The 26,223-nt window shown below is 32.7% G+C and overlaps 1 protein-coding gene across 6 annotated transcripts in view; it reads right to left on the bottom strand.

Moving 5' to 3' along the window:
• Positions 1-26,223, bottom strand: part of LOC139528454 (uncharacterized) — a 311,112-nt gene that overhangs the window by 185,281 nt on the left and 99,608 nt on the right. For 5 of the 6 annotated variants that reach the window (XM_071324466.1, XM_071324459.1, XM_071324452.1 and 2 more), the window contains exons 5-6: positions 18,945-18,984; positions 16,793-17,274 (exon numbers count right to left, since the gene is read on the bottom strand). In XM_071324466.1, the coding sequence (XP_071180567.1) occupies positions 17,024-17,274; positions 18,945-18,984 (291 nt within the window). In that variant the 3' untranslated portion in view covers positions 16,793-17,023. Of the gene's footprint in view, positions 1-4,183; positions 4,251-7,922; positions 8,860-9,885; positions 9,955-11,511; positions 17,275-18,944; positions 18,985-26,223 lie in introns of those variants that run through there. The other variant, XM_071324436.1, reaches the window with a different exon arrangement.

Here is a 26,223-nt window from a genome sequence, read left to right as displayed (position 1 = left end):
AAGGGGAGCTGGGTAGATGTGGTCTACTTGAGAAAAAAACACAGTGTGTTCTTCGGCTTAATTTATTGTTTTTCATGTAGGTTCAAGGATTGAGTCGGACAGTCTTCTCACCTTAACGTCCTCCATGCAGAAAAGTTAATAAAAAATGTTCTACGGCAAAACTTTTGTCTGCACTAGGTGAAGAGGCAAGCTGGGTAGCTGGGGTATACTTGAGAGAAAAAAACACAGGGTATTCTTCGGCTTAGTTTTTTTTTTTTTTTTTGAAAGAAAGTGCAAAGTTGGTCTCGGACACCCTACCTCACTATCTTACAGAAAAATTAATAAAAAAAAATATTGACGTCAAACAATTGTCCACACTAGGCACAAATGGAAGCTGTGTAGCTGTGGTATACTTTAGAATAAACACAGTTTTTTCTACGGCTTAGTTTATTGTTTTTTAAGTATGTTCAAAGATTGAGTCGGACAATCGTATTACCTTACAGTCTACCTTACAGAAAAGTTAATAAAAAATGTTCTACGGCAATACTTGTGTCTGCACTAGGTGCTAAGGGAAGCTGGGTAACTGAGGTGTACTGGAGAAGAAACCCAAGGTGTTCCTAGGCACAGTTTGTTTTAAACGTAGGTCCAAATTGAGGGTCAGACACCCAACCCCGCTGCCTTACAGAAAAGTTAATAAAAAATATTGTACGGCAATACTTTTGTCCGCACTAGGTGCAAAGAAAGGCCGGGTTGCTATGGATTACTTGAGAATAAACACAGGGTGTTCTTCGGCTTAGTTTATTCTTTTTTAAAGAAAGTGTAAAGTAAGGCCGGACATCCTACCCCACTACTTTACAGTAAAAAAATTAATAAAAAATGTTCTATGTCAAATCATTGTCCACAATAGGCGCAAAGGAGAGCTGACTAGCTGTGGTCTACTTCAGAAAAAAACACAGGGGGCTCTACGGCTTAGTTTAATGTTTTTTAAGTAGTTTCAAAGATTGATTCGGACAGTCTTCTTACCTTACAATATACCATACAGAAAAGTTAATAAAAAAAATATTCTACGGCAAATCTTGTGTCTGCACTAGGTGCATTGGGAAGCTGGGTAGCTGAGGTATACTGGAGAAGAAACTCAAAGTGTTCTTCCGCACAGTTGTTTTGTAACGTAGGTCCAAATTTAGGATCAGCCACCCAACCTCACTACCTTACAGAGAAGTTAATAAAAAATGGTGTACGGAAATACTTTTGTCCGCACTAGGTGCAAAGGAAGGTCGGGTAGCTGTGGTTTACTTGAGAAAAAACACAGGGTGTTCTTCGGCTGAGTTTATTTTTTTGAAAGAAAGTGCAAAATTGATGTCGGACACCCTACCCCATCACCTAACAGAAAAATTAATAAAAAAAAATATTGACGTCAAATAATTGTCCGCAATAGGCACAAACGGAAGCTGTGTAGCTGTGGTCTACTTCAGAAAAAATACAGTGTGTTTTACGGCTTAGTTTATTGTTTTTTATGTAAGTTCAAAGATTTAGTCCGTCAGTCTTATTACCTTACAGTCTACCTTACACTTACAGAAAAGTTAATAAAAAATGTTCTACGGCAATACTTGTGTCTGCACTAGGTGCAAAGGGAACCTGGGTAGCTGCGGTATACTGGAAAGGAAACCCAAGGTGTTCTTCCGCACAGTTTTTTTGGAACGTAGGTCCAAATTTAGGAACAGACATCCAACCCCGCTACCTTACAGAAAAGTTAATAAAAAATATTGTACGGCAATACTTTTGTCCGCACTAGGTGCAAAGGAAGGTCGGGTAGCTGTGGTTTACTTGAGAAAAAACACAGGGTGTTCTTCGGCTTAGTTTATTTTTTTGAAAGAAAGTGCACAATTGGTGTCGGACACCCTACCCCATCACCTTACAGAAAAATTAATAAAAAAAATATTGACGTCAAATAATTGTCCGCAATAGGCACAAACGGAAGCTGTGTAGCTGTGATCTACTTCAGAAAAAACACAGTGTGTTTTACGGCTTAGTTTTTTTTTTTATGTAGGTTCAAAGATTTAGTCCGTCAGTCTTATTACCTTACAGTCTACCTTACACTTACAGAAAAGTTAATAAAAAATGTTCTACGGCAATACTTGTGTCTGCACTAGGTGCAAAGGGAAGTGGGTAGCTGAGGTGTACTGGAGAAGAAACGCAAGGTGTTGTTCGGCACAGTTTTTTTAAAGTAGGTCCAAATTTAGGGCAGACACCCAACCCCGCTACCTTACAGAAAAGTTAATATAAAAAATATTGTACGGCAATACTTCTGTCTGCACTAGGTGCAAAGAAAGGTTGAGAAATAATATAGGGTGTTCTTCGGCTTAGTTTATTCTTTTTAAAAGAAAGTACAAAGTTGGGGCCGGACACCCTACCCCATTACTTTACAGGAAAAAAATAATAAAACATGTTCTATGTCAAATCATTGTCCACAATAGGCGCAAAGGGGAGCTGGGTAGATGTGGTCTACTTGAGAAAAAAACACAGTGTGTTCTTCGTCTTAATTTATTGTTTTTCACGTAGGTTCAAGGATTGAGTCGGACAGTCTTCTCACCTTAAAGTCTTCCATGCAGAAAAGTTAATAAAAAAATGTTCTACGGCAAAACTTGTGTTTGCACTAGGTGCAAAGGGAAGCTGGGTAGCTGGGGTATACTGGAGAAGAAACCCTAGGTGTTCTTCCGCACATTTGTTTTTGGAACGTAGGTCCAAATTTCAGAACAGACACCCAACCCCGCTACCTTACAGAAAAGTTAATAAAAAATATTGTACGGCAATACTTTTGTCCGCAATAGGTGCAAAGGAAGGCCGGGTAGCTGTGGTTTACTTGAGAAAAAAACACAGTGTGTTCTTCGGCTTAATTTATTGTTTTTCATTTAGGTTCAAGGATTGAGTCGGACAGTCTTCTCACCTTAAAGTCTTCCATGCAGAAAAGTTAATAAAAAATGTTCTACGTCAAAACTTGTGTCTGTTTTTGAACACCCTACCCCACCTTTACACAAAAGTTAATTAAATAATGTTCTTCGGCAATGTCTGCACTAGGTATAAAGGGAAAAAGGGTTACTGTGGTCTAAATGGAAAACATCCAGGGTGGTTTTCGGATTCTTTTTTTTAAGTAGGTCCAAAGTTGGTCGGACATCTTTTACAAAAAAAAGGTTCTACGGTAATCATTTTGTCCGATTAAATGCAAAGAGAGGCTGGGTAGCTGCGGTCTACCTGAGAATAAAAATCCGGGGTGTTGTTTTGTGTTCTGTTTTAAGTAGGTCCAAAGTTGGGGTTGGACACCCTTTCCAATTCTTACAGAAAAGTGTTAAACACAATGTTAAACTGCCATACTTTTCACAGCACAAGGTGCAAATTACAGAAAAGTTATTAAATAAATATTCTTCGGCAATGCTTTTGTCCGCAACAGATGTAAAGGGAAGCTGGTTAACTGAGGTATACTTGAAAAAATGCAATGGTGTTCAACGGTTTAGTTTTTTTTTTTTTTTTGTAAAGTAGGTCCAAAGTTGGGACAGGACATCGCTCCCAACTCTTACAGAAAAGTTACTAAAAATATTCTTTGGCAATTTTTTTGTCCGTACTAGGTTGAAAATAAATCTAGGTAGCTAAAGTCTACTTGAATAAAATCAAGGGTGTTTTACGGCTTATTTTGTTTTTAAAGTAGGTCCAAAGTTGTGACCGGATATCGTTCCCACATGTTACAAAAAAATGTTCTACGGCAACTCTTTTGTCTCACTAGGTGCAGAGAGAAGCTAGGTTGCTGAGGTCTGTCTGAGAAAAAGTTCAGGATGTTCTTCGGCTTAGTTTTTTTCCAAGTATGTCTAACGTAGGGGTCTGACACCCTCTCCAACCCTTACAGAAAAGTTAATAAACAAATGTTCTTCGGCAATTCATCTGTCTGCACGATGCGCAAAAGGGAAGTAAGGTAGATGAGGTGTACCTGAGAAAACAAATCCAGGGTATTGTTTGATTTTTTTTTATTATTATTAAACTAGATCCAGAGTTAGGGTCGAACACCCTACCCCACCTTACAGAAAAGTTAATAAAAAAAGTTCTACGGCAAGACTGTTGTTCGTACTAGATGAAAAGAGAAGCTTCGTAGCTATCTACTTGACAAAAAATCCAGGGTTTTGTTATGCTTAAAGTTTTTTTTTAAGTAGGTCCAAACCTTGTAAAAGTCGCCGAAAGTGTTTGTTCTTCTGTTTAAAGATTATTCCACAAGTTGAGAAATTCTCCTGAAATTAATAATAAAAAAATAGTCAATAATTGAATAATAAATAAATGAAGTACTATAGGTAATCAATGTACAACAGAAGACCGTGTATATTTACGCCAAAAAATGGCATTTTTAACAGAAAAAAATGAATATAGCAAATTGCTCTTCACACTTTAAACATAAGGCAAAACTCTTTTGAAGTGACTTTTGAAAAATCATTTTCTTAATGATATTTAAAATTTGTTATCTATATGGAATTATTTTTTTTTTTATTTCACGAGGATATTAAAAAAAGATAAAATTTCAACAGTTTGAATACATCAAATAATTTGCAGATGCTTGTTTTAGAAAGGAAAAATAATATAAGTTCATTTCAGAAGAAAAATTGGAATTGCTGACATTAAGTATTTTGTAATTTGACTTAAAAGGTTGAAAAATGAAAAAATGCATGTTTCATTTTGAATTGAAATTATTTTGCAATATAAAAATTTAAAAGGATGATCAAAACTGCATAATTTTTTTTAATTTTTAATGAGTAGATCTAGAATGAAATGAAATTTGTTTTAATATATGTGTTTTAAATATTCAAATTGTCGACAGTATTTTAAAACACCTTGAAGAACTTGTTAATTATGTATACGTGTGCACTATGTGTGTATCACCTAATTTTGAACATGAGAAATATACTAAAAGGTACAATTATGACCAAAAAGATGTGAATTTTTATTAATTAGTTTACCCGCAGAACACACGACTGAATACCTACACGTGTCTGGAACATGACAATTATCCTTAAATGTGTATGATAACATTAAGAATGGTAATGTGGAACGTGTAACAAAGGCAACAACCCGATCAAAAGGCAAAAAAGAGCTCAAGATCACCAATCGGTCTTCAACACAGCGGGAAATTTCTGCGACCGAAGGCGGGCATCATGCAGCTGACCCCTTAACATGTGTACGTATGCATTGAAAATAGAAGTTACACACAAGTCCAATATTTAGAAAACAATTAATTCAATTGACAACACATAAACAAGACTAACAAAAGACGGAGGCTCCTGACTTGGACATACATATGTATTGTTAGACCATCTAACACCTCTAAACAATGAAGAATAAACATAGACACGAAATCACGCACAGTAAAACTCAGAGTCAGATATCTTATTGGCCCAAAACCACAATTAATGATCCCGCTTTTCGTTGTCTACGAATATAGTTCCCTTTAATAATAGTGTATTTTGTCTTTATTTTTTTCTTTCCCTTCCTCAGATTTCTTAGTTTTTCTGGGGTGGAAATGATAGAAGAGAGCTTAAATAAAACTTTTGGATTTTTCAATTTAACTGATGTTTATATGGAAATAGTGATTAGGCCAGGTACAAAAACGGTATAATTACACTTTTCGGAACATCTCTTGAATTGCCTAAGGGGTATGGATATGTATTTACCAAATGTGTATGATGTATACTTGATATTTTTGTTTTGACGTACTGTGCATTACACACACACACACACAAAACAAAAAAAAATAGATTTGTTTTTAATGCGTCAAAACGTTATAAAGAAATGATAAAGGAATTAATTGTGGTTTCGGGCCTAATATATTTCAAAACTAAGCTAAATGACCATGATACATACATACATTAACAACGGACTACTATCAATTACTGAAATGCCCGTTCCAGACATAAATTAATCTGATTGAAAGATAATGTCTTCATCAACTGAATTTCTAGCATAATCTCTCTCATTCGGGGTTTTTGTATGATATCATCATAAAATATGTGAAAAGAACATAAACCGTTTTATGCCAACAACTTGTTTTATAATAAATTTGTTTATTTACAATGCAAAAACCATATGTCATTGAGTAAATAAATATTCATACTAAAATATGCCATTCTTATGGACAGTATCGTAACTGTATCCCTTTTGAATAAGCCTGTTTGGTTAGGTTTTGAGGTGAATGCCGACATATTTGTGTTTTGTATAGAATATTACCGTTACAGAATTAGATTTGATGTATAGATCTGAACATATAACATGTCTGTGTGTTGATTTGTATTTTTTTCTAGCGAATGGTGTCATTGTACCGTTGATACCATTGAGTGAATGTAATGACTAGTTTGCGATACAGAAAACCATGGTGTAATATATTTTAGTAATACAGAGATTGATGTCGTTAAAATCAAATACATATACTACATTACTTGTTCTGACATCGAACTCGGACTTCTTTTGAAATGAGCATTACTGTGCGCATTGATGTGTGTTTGTTGACTAGAGGTTTATTAAAGATTCATTGGTGGCCTTTGGCTGTTGTCTGCACTTTGGTCGAATTGCTGTCTCTTTTGCGCATTACCTATTTCTATTCTCAATGTTATCATATATATAATATATAAATACTACTCATGTTCGGAATAAGTTTTCTTTTTTCAATTTATAATGTCAAAATATAAAATATAAAATGCTCCATATTGGAGCATTTTTCATTTTTCAATATTGATGTCAAATTGAAAAATGCTCCACGTTGGAGCATTTTTCATTTTCAATATGTAAAGTCAAATCAAAAAATGCTTAAGGTCAGCAATTTTAATATATACTTTTTACAATGAAATTAAAATATATTTTTTTCTTAAACAAGCATATACAAATGTTTTATTTATATAAACTGTTGAAAAATTAACTCATTTTAACACAAACTTATTTTTTTTTTAAATATCCTCATGAAATCAAAATGTGTAATCTCACGAATATTACAAATTTCAAATCGCATTCAAGAAAAGATTTTTATGAGTTGATGTCAAAATATGATTGTTACATATTTCCAAACAATGAACTTAAAAAATTGCAGAGTAATTTGCAAAATGTATTTTTTATTTCAAAATAGCAAATGTTTGACGTCAATGCACACAAAAGAATAAAGAACACTTTATAAGTGTACACTTAGTTTGTTTAAGTTCATTTAGATTTTTTTACAAAAATAATCAGTAATCTTGAACTCAGATATATTTGATTGAATGCGTTTACGACTAATTGTCTGAACTATGAACTTACCATTTTACTTTTCTACATTGGTTAGAGGTATAGGGGGAGGGTTGAGATCTCACAAACATGTTTAACCCCGCCGCATTTTTGCGCCTGTCCCAAGTCAGGAGCCTCTGGCCTTTGTTAGTCTTGTATTATTTTAATTTTAGTTTCTTGTGTACAATTTGGAAATTAGTATGGCGTTCATTATCACTGGACTAGTATATATTTGTTTAGGGGCCAGCTGAAGGACGCCTCCGGGTGCGGAAATTTCTCGCTACATTGAAGACCTGTTGGTGACCCTCTGCTGTTGTTTTTTGTTTAGTCGGGTTGTTGTCTCTTTGACACATTCCCCATTTCCATTCTCAATTTTATGATGTTTGTTGAAAGCGTCTTTTGATAAAAGTCTTTACTTATTCTTTTTTATTATACTTTGTCACTTGTTTCGACTTTTTAAAGACTCTCCTTGCAGTAGAAGAAAAAAAATCAATTCATTTGTAATTGCTTTTGGATAAGACCGTTTTGCGTGCATACCTTTTTTATTTGGTTTTCAGCAAAATTAAACCACATTTAATAGTGCCGTTATATTAGATAGAATGCATGTACAGTTGATAATCTTGATCTTGATATATTGCTTTTTTCTAACAGTCAATCGAATTTACCTGTTTATAAAAGTCGCCAAACTTTTTCTTCTGATGTTGTGCGATTATTCCACAAGTTTGGAAATCCTCCTAAAATTAATAATAAAAAGAGTCAATAATTGAACATTAATGAAGTTAGTAATTTATGTACAATAGAAAATAGTGACCATACCAAACCAATGAACACCAACTGTCATATTCCTGACTTGGTACAGGCATTTTCTCTCTATAAAAAATGGTTGATTAAATTGATTTTAAAGCTTGTTAAACCTCTCCTTTGTATAACTGTCGTATTAAAATCCATTATATTGACAACGATTTGTGAACAAAACAAACAGGCATAACAGGTAAAAAATGTCAAAAATAGAGGCACAGCAGTCAACATTGTGTTATTATCTTAATCCCTATAAAACAAACAAATATATTAACAAACATTTACCATTGCACAATAATACAATGATGGGATGTATAAGTACAAAGCCACATTATATATAAGAAAGAAACACAAAAAGGCATATAGACAAACAGACATATAGACAAAAAGTTATATAGACATATATGTTTTCGAATGCGTTTAAGACTAATTGTCTGAAAAATGACCCTACCATTGTTATGTTCATTGAAATAATTTTGTTATAACCGTGCTTATATATTTTTGTGCATACTTTTCCTCTAGTTTCAACTTTTTATAGACTCTCCTTGCAAAAGAAAACGTCATTTTATTCAAAATTGTTTATAGGAAAGACTATTTTACGTGCCTACTTTTTTCATATTTTTTTTAGCAATAGTGAACTACATTCAATAGTGCCGTTATATTAGGTAGAATAAATGTACAGTTGATTATCTTGATATTGATGTATAGTTTATTCTAACAGTCATTCGAATAAACCTTTTGTAAATGTCTCCAAATGTTTTGACCCTGATGTTGTTAGATCATTCCATAAGTTTGGAAATGCTCCTGAAATTAATAATAGGAAATAGTGAAAGATTGCATATTAATGAAGATAGTAATCAAAGTACAATAAAAAATAATGACCATATCAAACCAATCAACATCAACTGTCATAATCATGACTTAGTACATGCATTTTCTTTTATAAAAACTGGTGGATTAAACCTGGTTTTAAAGCTAGTTAAACCTCTCACTTGTATGATTGTCTTATAAAAAATTTAACAAAACAAACAGACATGATAAGTAAAAATGTTAAAAATAGAGGCACAGCAGTGAACATTGTGTTATTATGTTAATCTCTATAAAACAAACAATAAAAGTCGCCAAAAGTTTTGATTCTTATGTTGTAAGGGTATTCCATAAGTTTGGAAATTCTACTGAAATTAATAATAGAAAAAAAAGTCAATAATTGAATTTCAATGCAGATAGTAATCATTATACAATGGAAAACAGTATACACTAACTTTGTATAATAGATAAAGGCAGATGTGGTGTGAGTGCCAATGAGACAACTCTCCATCCAAATAACAATTTAAAAAAGTAAACCATTATAGGTTAAAGTACGGCCTTCAACACGGAGCCTTGGCTCACACCGAACAACAAGCTATAAAGGGCCCCAAAATTACTAGTATAATACCATTCAAACGGGAAAGTTCATTTATATTTTTTTACCAAAAAATTATCAGTAACCTCGAATGCAGATATATACGTTCGCATGCGTTTACGACCAATTGTCTGAAATATGAAGTTTCCATTGTTATGTTTATTGAAAGCATCTTTTCATAAAAGTGCTTATTTATTTTGGTGTATACCTTGTAACTAGTTTCGACTGTTTAAAACCTCTCCTTGAAAAGGAAAAAAACATCACTTTATTAGCATTTGCTTTTGGATAAGACTGTTTTACGAGCCTTATATTTTAGGTAAATTTTTCAGCAAAAGTAGACGACATTCAATAGTGCCGTTATGTTAGGAAGAATAAATCTACAATTGATTATCTTGATTTTCTTTTTTCTGACAGTCATTCGAATATACCTGTTTAAAAACTCGCCAAAAGTTTTGCTTCTGATGTTGTGAGATTATTCTACAAGTTTGAAAATTCTCCTGAAATTAAGAACAAAACGAGTCAATAATTGAATATTAATGAAGTAAGTTAGTAATGAACAATTGAAATACTAAATTTGTTCATCTATATTTTTTTACAAAAATAGTCAGCAACCTCGAATGCAGATATATGTGTTCGAATGCGTTTACGACTTTTTGTCTGAAAAATCAAATCATGATTGATATGTTCATTGAAAGAATCTTTTTATAAAAGTGCTTATCTAGTGTTTGGCAAACCTTATCACTAGTATCGACTTATTAAAGACTCTCCTTTCAAAAGAAAAACGTCATTTTATTAGCATTTACTTTAGGATAAGATTGTTTTACGTGTCTACTTTTTTAGTTATTTTTTTCAGCAAAAGTAAAACACATTCAATAGTGCCGTTATATTACGTAGAATGTATGTACAGTTGATTCATATTCTTATTTCGCCTTTAGGTCTCAAGAAATGAATAAGCTTAACTTCTCTATGAGGCGTAATGTAATATCTATGTTTAAACCAACAAACCATAACCACCAGACCAGAGATGGCCAGTGACCTTGACCCTAGTATATACGCACCTGTTCCAAACAGTGAACACAACACTTTACTTGAATTCTTTTTAGTTATTTTATTGTTTATTTAAATTGAGGAAGTTGGAAAGTTACTTTAATTATAGTTATCTTGTCTTTGATGCAAGAAAAGTGCTAATCCTCACCCTCATCCTCATCCTCATCCTCATCCTCATCCTCATCCTTATCCTCATCCTCATCCTCATCATCCTCATCCTCATCCTCATCCTCATCCGCATCATCATCATCATCATCCTCCTCATCCTCATCCTCATCCTCATCCTCATCCTCATCATCATCATCATCATCATCATCATCATCATCATCATCATCATCATCATCATCATCATCATCATCATCATCATCATCATCATCATCATCATCATCATCATCATCCTCATCCTCATCCTCATCCTCATCCTCATCCTCATCCTCATCCTCATCCTCATCATCATCATCACCATCATCATCATCATCATCATCATCATCATCATCATCATGATCCTCATCCTCATCCTCATCCTCATCCTCATCCTCATCCTCATCCTCATCCTCCTCCTCCTCATTCTCATCCACATCCTCATCCTCATCCTCATCCTCATCATCATCATCATCCTCATCATCATCATCATCCTCATCCTCATCATCATCATCATCATCATCATCATCATCATCATCATCATCATCATCATCATCATCATCATCATCATCATCATCATCATCATCATCATCATCATCATCATCATCATCATCATCATCATCATCATCATCATCATCATCATCATCATCATCATCATCATCATCATCATCATCATCATCATCATCATCATCATCATCATCATCATCATCATCATCATCATCATCATCATCATCATCATCATCATCATCATCATCATCATCATCATCATCATCATCATCATCATCATCATCATCATCATCATCATCATCATCATCATCATCATCATCGCCGTAGCCGTCCTCCTCTTCTCTTCTCTCCAAAATAACCTTGCTTCATTCTCCTGCGTTGTGTCGGCAATGATTACATTTTACACCACTGATAAAACGGTTTCTGACAGCTGTCATACTAGGATAGAAATTGACAACAAAATACCTGCAATAGTGAAAAAAACAAACAAATACAAAAACAATTTATAAATTGCATAAGGCCGAATCGCAATTTTAGATCTATCATTATCATTTATGCTTAGCGATAAACCTTCAAATTATCCATGCACTTTATAATGTAAAAACAATTGATTGGTTGTGTTGAATACCACTTTAGCACTTTTGCTCAATCTAGGCTATTCATTTTTATTGGTGGACGCGGGTATAAAGGAACTATGTATTGAGAGGCTACAAACTATAAGCTTAAGGGAGGGACAGGGAAGAGGTGAGCGAGGGTGATATTTCAGAAAAAGACAAGACGAGTTTTGGGTAAAAAAAAGTCAGTATGAGCAACTTTGCCAAACAAAAAGGCTGAATAACAATTCATGTAAAAAAAGTCAGGATAACTTATAAAAAAGGCAGGACCGAATAGAGTAAACAATTAAAATGTAGAACTGAGATTACAAAAAGAAAAATGCAACACATACTTTTTCAACCTAGCCCCTTCCCCCTAAAAGTCAAATGGAAACTTATTTTTGCTCCATGATAGAGCGTTAAAGGTACAATGTTTGAGGATTGGGTACTTGATGTCGCAGCTGCTTAACCTTTCCACAAGTGGATCGCAAGTGTAAATATTATTAGTCGCTCATTCTAGAGAGGGGAATGATATCCCCCATTGGTAATGCTGGTTTGTCATTTTGAATATTCCAAATAATTTAGAAAAGTGGGTAAAATATTTTACCAAAAAAGTTATAAAGAGAAAGAAATTGCTCCAGACGGGATGAAAAGGAATTTTCAGTCCTTCCAATGCAGGATATCATTCGGAACAAAATAAAAACGTTAGCAAGCCAGTCATAAGGCTGGCTGGTGAAAATGAATATTCAGAATTAAAAAAATCAGTCGTCAAAAACACCTCCCAATCATGATTTTCAAATCGATACCAGTTCTCACTTTGGACTGATAACAATCTAATTAAAAACCGATCTCTCATCGCTCCTGTTTCTGATATGTCGCGTGGGAGATCTAACGAAACCCGCTTTGAGGTCACATGTGAGTGACCTCGTAGGTGTGTCTTTTTCGACCAATGAAATTGAGTCTTCCACGATCTTGGAAGTTTAACGTAAGGCAAAGGGATGTAACTCATTTTATTTACGACGAAATCGTCAGTCAAAATAATTCATAAACTTTTTTGATTGGCTTATTAATAGGTCGTCAACTTATTTGCATATCTTTATAAATTCATAACGTTTAGTTCACTCACATGTGACCTCAAAGCCGGTTTCGTTAGATCTCCCACGCGACATATCAGAAACAGGAGCGATGAGAGATCGGTTTTTAATTAGATTGGACTGATAACAAGTTAAATCTGAATATGTATATGCGGATAGGAAGTTTGTATTTTTATTTGAAACATTATCAATGACGAATAACAAACACAGAATATAAGTGAAATAAAAAAAAATGATAAAGGTTCACAATATACATTCATTAGGACAGACCTAGTATGCTAATATTTTGTATAATAAACTTTCACTTGCAAATGCAAAATGAGAACTACACTAGGTAACTGGTCCGGAATCCAAAAAGAAGGGGATGTTGCCTATAGCACTTAAGCGACGTTCGGAGTACGACATGTAAAAAGCGTATGCATTAACCATATATATTGGCCCGAACACACATGAATCCGCTTCTGTCATTTGCGATAATACACCACAGGTGAAATGCAAATTACTTGAGGATTATTATCAAGTAGTTTGAAAATCCAGCTTGTCACATTTCAAATTATCTGAAGAAATGCAGTTCTCAATTTGATCCTTCATAAACTTGAGCATGCATGACAAGCATAAAAAGAATATTAGTGCATTTGCTCCAGCATGTCGTTATATAATATGAAACGCATCGCGGTGAATACAAAAAAAAATCACTTAGTTTTTCCGGCAGCCGATCCAATTTGATTAAAAAGGGCAGGTGTAAGAACTATACTAAACCACTTCAGTTTTGTACTGGTGGAAAGGCCACAGTTCTTTTTTTTTAATTGCTTTGCCTAGTTTTATAGCGTTTGAATAAAGGAATCTTCACAGCAATTTTCAAGTAAAATAAGTTATTTTGATTTCAGGAAGCCAAAAACCAGGACGATCCGATGTCATCGTGCACTAGCTCCTTTGATATTTATGGGAAATGTGACACTGTTTATCTATGTTTTTTATGAATACAAGTTTGGAAGGAAATCCATGATGGACCCTTTTACCCCTGTTTTCGCCTTTGACGTACATTTTGGCCTTTATACAGAGAAAATCAACTTTGAGTTCAATATGAATTTTGCTGTGTATAAAGATTGGAATTTTCTTGAAAAGCCCTTAACGTCCCTGCGCAAACGCAAAACTGTAAAGAAGCGTACTATTAATATCAACTACCATATTCCTGACTTCGGACGGGACACTTTAAGAAAAGTGTGATATGGATTTTAAAACCTCCTGCTCATATTGCAATGCTGGAAATACCGCTAAAATGACAACATTACGTGTGTTGCAATCTTATACCGTATTCACACCAAACGTCATGTATAGTAAACATGTTTACAATTAGTTTAATGTAATGTACACTGGTTTCACATTAAATTTGTTCACATCTATACACCTGGTTTAATTACCTGTACATTAGATTTGTTCACACTTGTAAACTATATGTCATTTAAATGTTCATTACGTAGAACCGAATGCAAATTTTTGGACATTTTTTCTAGCAGTTAGGGAACAACCATTTGACTCCAAAAAAGGGGAAGGGGAATGGATCTTTCCTAGAAAAATATTCTGATCTCCAATTTGATAAACAAAATAAATCTGAATCCAGAGCTTCCCCATACATTATAGTGTCAAATATTGAAAAAAATATTTGAATGCTAGCATCGATAAAAAATGAATAAAAATGTTCGCACGAAAAAAAAAATCCCACTCAGACCCTCCCGCCCTTCTTTTTGAAATTAAGTCGTTGCTCCTTTATGAACGCCATTTTGATGATTTTGATGATTTGCAGTAGTTTGAATGTACTAAAGATGTATCGGTTACGCATTAGAAAACGTAGGCTGCGTCATTGTCATCTTACAGACGAAGAAAAAGGATTGAGATGATCACTACATTCCTATCGTTTATGTTTGTTTCTTTTTCTGTTGTTGGTATTTGTTCTCCTATGAGTCTTTGGCAAAAGGAGGGGATAATGTTTTTTTCATATAATTCTAAGTGTATTTTAACGGATCTGAGAAACTAGACAAACAAAACAATTTACCTCACACTTTTTTTTAGTAATGCATTTATGAGTGAATCGTTGTTTGAGTAAGACCAATGGCAAATATTTCAGTGTATGTCCAGTCAATTCGGGAAGAACTTTTCAAATGAATTATTTGTTCTGAAATGATGATGCTTTGAGTCTTGATAAAAGGTTAATAAAGCTACGTTATGTGTTTTATTAACACCAAAAAATAAAGTTAATACAAATGTTTCTGTAAAGAACTTTATTATTATTTGTTATAAATATCAATTTTTATTAAAAAATCGTTTCTTCTTTAAATACATATGGCAAAATTGATGTTCTAAATGCCTAGTTTAGTGTACACTTAAACTACACAAGGCCTACATTGACTAGTGTTTGCATGTAGGCAAAACATGATGTAAACTACATGTAAACATTGAGATTTATCAATGGGAACGTAATTTTGTTTAGTTAATTACGTGTGAGACACTAACACCACACCGAGTTTAGGTCAATGTGAACACGGCCTTATATCTTTGTCTATCAGTTATTTTCTTTTATGTTGTTTTCATTTTTTCACATTGAATTGTTTTCATCAATTTTGTTCTCGTCGGGACTTTTTTTTTACATGTAACCTGCATATAGAGATTCTGTCTCGTATTTAAAACATTATTTTAGGTTGCATTTCCTATCTTGATTACCTTCAAATGTTTCTGCTTACAATGAACCAATACCAACAAGATTTCAAAGTGGTAAATTTAAAATTGAAACTTCAAAATGTTAACAGACGCCAGCATGAATCCGTTGACTGTTTTTGTTTTGTTTCAGACAGGGCGATGGATTTGTTCCAATTGACGAAAACACAATCCTATCGTCATTTCTTGGATCATGATTTACTGAAAAAGAATGATCCCCCGGTGTGTACTTACATGCTTGACAAAACAGATATAACACCCCGGGTGTCGCATATACATCATCCTAATGGAGCACATGAAAGCTGTCCGTTTCATGACGGGATAATTGTTTTGCATTTTTACGTTTTCTATATCATGTATATTATTTGTTGTGTACTGTTTAATGTCTTGTTATCATGTTTTTTCTAAGACGGCATTGTCATGATTTCAAATTATTTGGAGTTTCTTTTACTATGCTGTTTGTGTGTTGCCCTTTGTTCATGGTTTGACAAGAACCCATAGTTGCTTGCTTACACTTCGTTCTGACTATTGTAGATAGTGTTTCTCATTGACAATTATTCCATATCACATACTAAAATATTGCTTACTGTTTCTTATGATTATTTAAAGATTCTTTGGTGTATACAGCATGTACATTATCTGAGCCTAATGATGACGTGATTTGGAAAATTGAATGAAAAAACGCGATTTTTCATTACCATGAACAACAAAAAGAAACAAAAAATACATTCTCAGGTAAAACATAATTTAACCCATTAATTACCTAACCCAGTCTCTGATCGGGATTATATAACATCCTATGTCTTAGATTTGCTTATATTACAATGATCTGACAAGATATCGTTGTATTTCTCTTTTGGTACTTATCATATCAGCCAAAAAGTCCGTAAAATGTAGAATATAAAAAAATACCGAAGTCGAAGGAAAATTCAAAACGAAAAAGTCCTTCATCAAATGGCAAACTCATCCAGTATAATCAATAAAAAAGCAAAGAACCCCGAAAGGTATTTAAATAGAAAGCGCTTTCATATTATAATAAGAAAATGTCGGACAAAGGCTGTATTTTGATCAGATTGCACGAATTAAACCCTTTCAAACACAAAAAGTTGAATTCCGAAAAACGGACAGTCTTTTTTCTTTTCTATCAATCTGCTGTGTTTGCAGTTAAGATATTATAATCGATGATGAGTTGCAAATGAACTGATTTCATCAAATGTATTGGAGAATAAAAGTACAAGATACAACTTTTGTATCTTTATTATGTTAAAACTGTGTGATGACATTTGAATTGAACAAGCGTCTATAAAATATTGTCAAACATGAAACATATCCACTGTGGTATTAATCTCGTAAAAGAATTGTTAATATAATGCACTTTGATATTCTATTTATGTTCAGTCGTCGTTAATGTATTCAGAAAAAGATACGCATGGCACTATGTAACGTCTCCAAAACCATGAATATTATTTTGATTATATTCCCTTTTTGAATAACTTAACATTTCTTCGGTCGGCAGAGCTTTTCCTTCGTAAGTGAACTAACAGCGATTTTGGCGTTTTTAGGTGTCTTCCACAACCACACATAACACCTTCCACAGGAAAATTAGCAGGTAACCACTTTGTGAACGTAACTGTATTTGTTGACGCAAACATTCCTCTTACCCTAGCTATTTTCTTTTTTTTCATAAAAGTAGCCTTTAGTATGTCGATAGCCTCTGTCCATACTGCAATTTAAGAGCGTTGTTCATTGAAACATCTACACAGTGAATGGCATATCTTTTTTATTCATTTTTTGAAATTTAGTTTATATTGTGTTATTTTCTTAATATAATCAAGACGCAGTGTTTGTTCACCAAAAGTCAATTTTGTACTTTTCCTTATTTGGTATTTATAGCGGTATTATTTTTTCAGAAATTTGATACATGTATTGTTGATGTGTAATATAGACAAGAGGCCGTATAGAACCTTTATCGATCATCTGTTAATTTTGGCTGGAATCTTTCATCAATGATTATTTTTGATGTTCAATGCATATAATTTAATGAGTGGCTTAATATTGTCATTTTACCCCTGCTTTTTGAAGTACAAGGAAATAAGAAATACAAAATGTATTCCTATCACACTGAAACTCGTTCATTCAAAGTTAAGCTGAACTTGATTCGCCAGTTGCAAAGGAGAATATTTATTTTACAGTAAGCGAACTAAATTTTCAAATCATGAGAAATTGTCTTATAAGGGCAATAACTCCTTAAGGGGCCAATTGAGTATTTTGATCATATAGACCTATTTGTAGCACTTTGATGGACATGTTTGCTGTTTACAGTGTATCTATATTTATTATAATATTCAGGATGAAAATTGAAAACTGCAACATTTCCTTAAAACTATGACCGGATGAATAGCATGTTAATTATTTGGACTATGATATGTCTGACTCTAATTATTATATCTTTTAATTGTCATTATGAACTCAAATATTACCACACAATTATCTTTTGGTTTAAAATGTATGTTTCTGCTAATCCGATAATGGACTTCGTATCTACGAGTCAAAGACATGTCTAGCAGATTATCTGAACAATGGACAATAATTGCTTAATCCCTAATTACATGTATTTCTTTATTATTCTGTTTTATATACTTCTGAGAAATAATTCATATTCAGTTTTGGATAGGTTCTTAAACCCTTAACACCGGACTCAATATTGTAACATCGTTTATATTCTAGTTGGATCGTTTATTAAATTGTTAAACTTTATATCGACTTGAATCTTCATTTTAATACCCAGCAAATAGTCTGGCTATAAAACCATCAATGCAGGAGCCAAAAAGCCAGATTCCCGATGTGGCTTATTATTTCAGAGCAGGTAGACCTTGACCTAATAACATTGAGAATGGAAATGGGGAATGTGTTAAAGACCCGACCAAATAAAAAACAACAGCAGAGGGTCACCAACAGGTCTTCAATGTAGCGAGAAATTCTCGCACCCAGAGGCGTCCTTCAGCTGATAATTTCCTGTCGTAATTAAATGGACCTTTTCTATGAAAGTGATCTTACCAACATTTTTATAATAAGAAAAAAGTCATGGGATAACAGATCTATAGACATTTTAAATTAAAAAGAATACATGGAAGCAACCCTTTCTACTTTATAATCAAAACATTCATTTTTTATTACAAATGTTCCCCTCCGTGCCGCTAGCTAAGTAAATTTCTCTGAAACCTTGCGTTTGATTCGGTTAGTGTTGAAAAAGACATAACATACTATTCATGATGCTTTTTCAAGCATTAATTGATTAAATCATAACAGTAATTATTGAAGTAGCTTCAATAAACAATAGACATTAACGATTTTTTTTTTATTCAATTTCATAACATCTGACAAAAAATATACCTGATTGTCCCGGATTATATACCACGTCTGCTACTGCGAGCTAAAACAAAATGGTGAATAAATAGTTATAATTATAGCTAGCACAATATTTATCATTGATATGATTTTTAACAAAACAAACTCAATATATTCCACATTTTCCACAATTTCGTTAGTATCGGTTTTTGTCATGGTCTCACTGTGAAGTAGTGGTTAGATATTTAGTCAAGTGTAATTGATATGTAAAACAGGCGGATAGAGGAACAGACAAAAAAGACGAAAAGATGGAAATAAAAACTAACTAATTGAATGAGTGAAATAATATAACACTGTTGTGGTAATGTGGTCGTTATAATTAAGCTTGTATAAGTTCATAAAGGGATATACGAGTTTAATACAGAAAGACAAAATGTTTTCGAAGTCGAACTTATGAACTTGTGCTAATATGACTTTGCCAATATGTCGTTTGAAAAATTGAGAGTACTTAAACCTATGCAAAGCAAGTAAAGACTACCAACGAGGTATAGCAATATTTCTTATGCCTTCTTTTTTATTTACAATGTGATGAACAGGTTCAATGTGTTCACAAGTTAATCTCGTTAAACATACGAATGAATATATATCTTTGCTATATAAATAAAGTTGGGAAATCGTATAAAAAATAGTTGCAAAGTCAGTTAAAATAGACTAAAAATGCGCTAAATTAGTTAAACAAATATCCTCAAAGATACCAGGCGTATAGTGTGTACGCTAGACTCGCTAAATCTGCCATACTAAACATGTTAAAGTACTTTTGACATCTTAAATCAAGTGGCTTTTTTACAAAAAGAATAGCAATACGTGAACCTCAGATCGCTGACTGGTCAACAAAAGATTGTTGCTGAATTTTTGTTTCCATTTGAATTGAGTAATTGGCGGAGAAAATGATGAAGTTAAACCACCTGACTGTATTAAAATGTGTAATGATGTGAACATTCTTGCACAAGTCAGTTGAAAGTAATGGTGGATAGTTGTGAAAAGAAAAAAGTGTATATGTACAGCTACTATTTGAATATACATTTTAAAGATCGACTATTTCATTTGTCTCTTGGGATTATACATAACTTTTTTGCATACACCTATTGCAAATCCCAGTTTGTACAAACCAATAAAAATAAAAATTTAGGGCACTCAGTTTGCTTTATAATCTTGATGCATATTTTTTATATATCATATCTTTATATTGGGTGTCCTTCATATTCTCAACTCGATATATATTGTATAGATACATTTTCCATGTGAGGTGAAACCCTGTGGCATGCAATGTTTCAGATTTTTTCGTATATATTTCTTAAGACTAACACACTATGTTCATTTGGACCTCTTATATAGACTTACTTTGGTCACATAAAACATCTCAAATTTTAATGATTTCATGAATTTCTTCAATAAATCCAAATATTCTACAAGGAAACTTTGGTTTGAAGAATATCTTGTTTTCAGACGTTTTATGAATAAATACATATACTATCAAAAGAATCTATTTAAATAAGCCATGTAGATATGAAAAATACCAGAATTTATATATTGTACGCCAACCGCGAGTCAAGTCTACAAAGAATCATCAGTGACGTTCGAATGCAAATAGTTTTAAAAAAAAAAGCCAAATGCAGTACGAATTTAAGTTACCTTTTCCTTAGATAGAAAAAAAAACGAAAAATCACATTCGCGGGTGAAATTAATATTTAAGCCTGAAAACAGTATTTTAGCGCAAAAATGGTAAATAGAAAGCATGTGCACTTATATGCATTTACGTCATTAAATATACTAATATAATAGTTGAATTCAGATGTCAAACTACCTATCTCAAGTATTTTGACTCCGGATTCATTGACATTTTATCCGGAAATTTTGTGAATGCAAACCGATAGTGTGCGTATGGACAGGGTGTATAATGTGAATAAATCAAGACATCTGTAGTATAGCTGGTCAACACACAATAAATACAGTTTTCAAAATCGTATCATAGTACACATATTTAGATGCTATAAGGTTTAACTAATAAAAGAAAGAAAAAAAAAGAATTGAAATTGTATAATAAACATACATTCCTGTTTGTGAACTTTTTTTCCGAAAATAGCTTGAATATGATATCAATAAACACAAATGTCAAATATTTACAGATGGACGTTTTATTTATCAAATGAATCTCAGATTCTTTTTAAAGATTATGAACATATTGCTATACATAAAATAATTGGCATTATGATAGTAATTAGTATTGTTATGATTTATGTTGTAAAACATTAATTGCTTTTTTGTGAGGTACAAATACTTAAAATTCCCTTTTGAATTGGAATTACGCAGTATTCTTTTCATTCACGACGTTTAAAATTTAGATATTTAGCTAATGTTGGGTACGCATTCCTGCTTATTGGTGCTCATACGTTACAAATAATTTTCATAAATGTAAAGACTGATCAAACATGAGAAACATAATGCACGTATACAATTACAATGTTGATTATTATTCTATAATTATTTGAATAAATTCAGACTCAGTTAAACCTTAACAATGAATATTCTCTTAGTCTGGTAGTATTTATTAATAAAATTTAATGATCTAATAATTAAATTGATTTATTGCATTAAAATTACATTAAGTTGTTTATTGTGTTTTAAATGTACGTCAGTCCATTATTTACGTTTTGCCATTTAAATAATTACAACCATATATTTAAACATACGAAAGACTATGCTTTGAAGCGCCTCGTGGACTTTGGTCATATAAAAACACGTGCTCCCGTTAAAATTTCATTCCACGAGTATTTATCAACAAGATTGCACAACCCACCCTCCCTCCCTTTAATAAACAAAATTGCTGCTGTTTTTAGTTTATTTTTCAGATTACATGGTGAACAGGTCCAAATGTGTTGAATGTTCCTATTAGATTGTCATGTATCATCAAAAGTGTCAGACGTTTCAATATTCATCGGAAGATCCAATAAAACCTAAATATTCAAGGAATTTGCAGGAATAATAATAAAAAAAAAGTGTCTATCGTCATGGCATTTCGTTCAATATGGAAAGTGCGTTGGATGTCATCATCAACATGTTTCAACTGGCAGTGATTTATTCAAATATCGTTCATTAAGTTGTTATGGATCTGCCCAGCAGCTAGAAATTATTATGCATTTACTGTTGGTTTCCCTTCAGTGACCAATTGTCATCAAGTTTTAACTTGTTGGCCAGTTTGTTGATGTTGGTTGTTTGTTGGTTTATATTGTTGAATATTGTTGAATAAATGCCATGACAAATAATCAGCCAAATTTCAAATTTCAATTGTTTGTTTGTTGTTTATATTTTTCTTGCGAAAGAATGAAACAAAACAATTCTGCAGTTGTATATTCATTGCGCACATTGAATATGCAATAATGAAATAATAGAATTTTTTTACAGACAAATCCTTTTGTTTGATTATCTTTCTGCCCTCCGACCACCTTTGCATCATACAACATACAAAAACAAAGAAAGCGTGCGACTACAAAATTATTTATATATTTTAAAAATCGAATTTGTATCACAATTTAATGTATAAAATCAAAAATCAGTTCGTATCAATATATTGGATAGTTTTAAATGTCGCACACTGTACATTCACACCATTTCCGATCGCACATTACACTGTTACAGTATTCCCCTTTACACTATACACCATGGTACAATACACCTTCGACAATTAATAATTATGTTAATCTAATCTCGGTATTTATGAGCTTTTTAAGAATATATATCCCAAATTTTAAGGAGATCAATTAACATCATGTATATTAACGGGGTACTCCTATACAATTTTAATAAATTAATAAATAAACTCATCATAGATACCAGGTCTAATTTTTTTTTAATACGCCAGACGCGCGTTTCGTCTACAAAAGACTCATCAGAGACGCTCGAATAAATACACAAGTACTTTTTCGGCGACATGTCAGTGTTGACATCATTCAGATTCGATAATTCCCCTTCACGGTGTTCACGAACCGGGAAAAAATAAACGACGTTTTTGACAGAAATGGACACATAAAAGATGTAAAACAATTTATGTTTATCATGTTTATACTAACATGGATGAATGAATCTTCCAAAAATCACGGTGAATATGAATGATATGAGGGAAAATTAGGTACAATTTAACGTTAGCCGTTATATAATTTTTGAGAGCTTACTTAACATCATGCTCATTTCTAACCTCACATATGCGACAATTGTAAATATAATGAACTTGTTTATTTACTTAACTTCAATTCTCATATAAGGTTTTTAAGACTTTAAGATGTCGAACGGCACTAACATCTTTCTAAAAGTTCGTGTGATGCTCTTTCATTCAAATTCTGTGAGAGAAATGAGAAATGTTAATCTTCGCAGACCAGAAATCTAGGAAATGTCTTTTTAACATTTGTAAATAGGTCACTGATTTTAGTATGGATCAGAAAACTATCACATCTTTCTATCAAAAACATATACTTTAAGCAATACATTGTTGAAAATTCAGCATTCAGTATTAGATATATTAAATCAATAAAGTCCATTGTTCAAGGATCAAAACCAGCAAACAATATAATACCAGATAAATAAATATTTATTTTCTATTGCTTTAGAAAACAAAAATAAATAAAAGATGTGTTTATTTAATGAAAAGGCTAAGTACGCTAAACAAAGCCTTTACTTCGTAAGTTCATTGTGAGTATCAATTGATTATTAAATACTGTACATATACTTTTTCAGTGGTGTACCTATTTTCACGAATTTCGGGGTTGGTATATTTCCGCGAAAATGAATACACGCGAATACAAATGCAGCTTAGATAAATGTAAATAATCTTCTCGGGAATTTACAACGTTCACCTGGTTTTCCTTAACATGACCTCATTTGAACTGTGAAACTGTTAAAACAACACCAGTGATCCATACAAAAAATCAATAAAGGACAAACGGTAACAAACAATAACCAAAGCCGATTTGACAGTTTTATTGTGTAACTAAAATTTGTGTTTATTTAGTAAGCAATTACACTGACTGACCTTTTTTTCATAAGTTTATATTTTGTTTAACAAATTAATATTAAATTAATGAAACTTTAAATATTTAATAAACATATTTACAAATACAAAACTTTTTTTGAAAACAAGTACGTACTTACTGGTAAATAGCCTTAAAATGTCATAGTTTATTTATTCACACAAACAAAATTGTATGCAGTGGAGATCACTTCTAACCTCTCGTTAGAACTGTCAGAATAATCTGTCATAGAACTGTTATAAACTTTCCTAGAACAGTTCTACTTAGAACAGTTCTACCCTAGAACTGTTCTAAGAAGAACTGCCAGAATCAGTTTTAGGTAGAACTGACTAAATCAGTTCTAGGTAGAACTGTCAGGAACAGTTCTAGGATAGAACTGTCTAAAACTGTCAGGATCAGTTCTATGGTAGAACTGTCCAAATCAGTTCTAACAGTAGAACTGTCAGCAGAACTGACTAAATCAGTCGGGACTGTAGAACAGTTCTAAGTGACGTCACTGCAGTAAGGGCTTCTTAGAATTTACAAAAAAAAATTACTTTACTGTATAAAAGCAAATTTTCTATATTTTTACTGATAAAACGTTACATGTACAAATATCGAGGCGGATATAAAGGTTATCAAACTCATCGGAGAAATATTTTTATATGATTGCAGATAAACATCGTGGTTAACGTTGCTTCGTTCCCCGTTTTTAACAGTCTCTTCCTAAAATATAACACTGCTTTTAATTCATGGAATTTTAATAGTAATTTACCTTGTTTGCCTTGGATTTACATTCATAGTTTAAGATTATGTTATGAACTGTTCAAACACAAATTGTAAAGTGGATGAATTATGGGATATTAATGAAATACGTGATGTGTAACTTGAGTAAAAAACTATGTACATTTGCACAATCTCGTCAATTTAGACAGACTTACCCATAACAATTATAAATGATATCTTGAAGTCTGGGACGTCAGAAAAATATACTCGATCTGAACATGAATGAAACATTTGCCCCTGGACGTTAGGCTACAAACAAAATCAATCATTCTTCTTTGCCATCTTCAAAAAACCCAAACGACAAATAAAAGGTAAACATATAACAATTTTGTAACTGAGAACATTATAGACCAACAAGTCCGTAACAACAAACTTGCGGTCATACATGTAGTTCCTAATAGTAAGACCGACCAGTTCAAAAACCTCCATCTTTGTGCGCACTGCAGTAGATTGGAACCATCTAGAGGACTCTGTAGTGTGCGTCACTACAACCAAGGAGTTTAAATCAATACTCCCCAGCAAGCGCGACTAATTTATGCACAGACCAACCCGTCACACAAAAGTCGAAAGGCACTGACTTTAAAATTATTTGTCCGTATCAACCAAAAATTACCATATTATGTAAATATATATTTACATAATATGGTAATTTTTGGTTGATACGGACAAATAATTTTAGTGTACCAGTCAGCATGGTCATTCTGAGGTATGAAAACTACTGATATTTGTTTATGATGCAATATTTAGAATAAAAAGAGGACATGCTGGCACTCTAAATTGATGCAAACAAAATTTTGTAGTCATTGTGTTCCAATATTGCTATCATTTAAAATATTCAATCCATCCCTACCATTGCCTACATAAAAATATTACGGGTGTACTATGCGACTATACGATTTACATAAAAAAAAAAAGAGCACATACATGTATGGTAAGTTTTGGTTGATGAAGTCAAATATGGTCAGTTTTGGTTGATGCTGTCAAATATGGTCAATTTTGATTGATGCAGACAATTAATTTTGTTACATGAGTCAGTCTGAGATATGAAACTGCTGATATGTGTTTTGGATGCAATATTTTGAATAAAAAGAGGAAATGCTGGCACTCTCAATTGATGCGAAAAAAGTTATGGTCATTGATTTCCAATATTGCGGTTATTTGTATACAACAGTCCCTAAAATTATAACTGAATTACTGTGCAGCTATATATATTTACATAAATAAGCAAATATGGTCAGTTTGGGTTGATGTGGTGAAAAGATTGTATTACACTAGTCAGTCTGAGGTATGAAAACTACAGATATTTGTTTACGATTCAATATTTTGAATAAAAAAAGGAAATGCTGGCAATCTCAATTGATGCCAGAGAAAAAATTGTGGTCATTCATTTCCAATATTGCGGTTATTTGTATACTACAGTCTCTCTTGACGTGAAATTATAACTGAATTACTGTGCAGCTATATAGATTTAAATTAAA

This window comes from Mytilus edulis, chromosome 1, assembly GCF_963676685.1.
Source record: "Mytilus edulis chromosome 1, xbMytEdul2.2, whole genome shotgun sequence".
In the NCBI taxonomy this organism is placed as follows: Eukaryota; Metazoa; Mollusca; class Bivalvia; order Mytilida; family Mytilidae; genus Mytilus; species Mytilus edulis.
The sequence above is the reverse complement of the archived record's forward strand: the minus strand, read 5'-3'. Positions and strand labels throughout refer to the sequence as shown.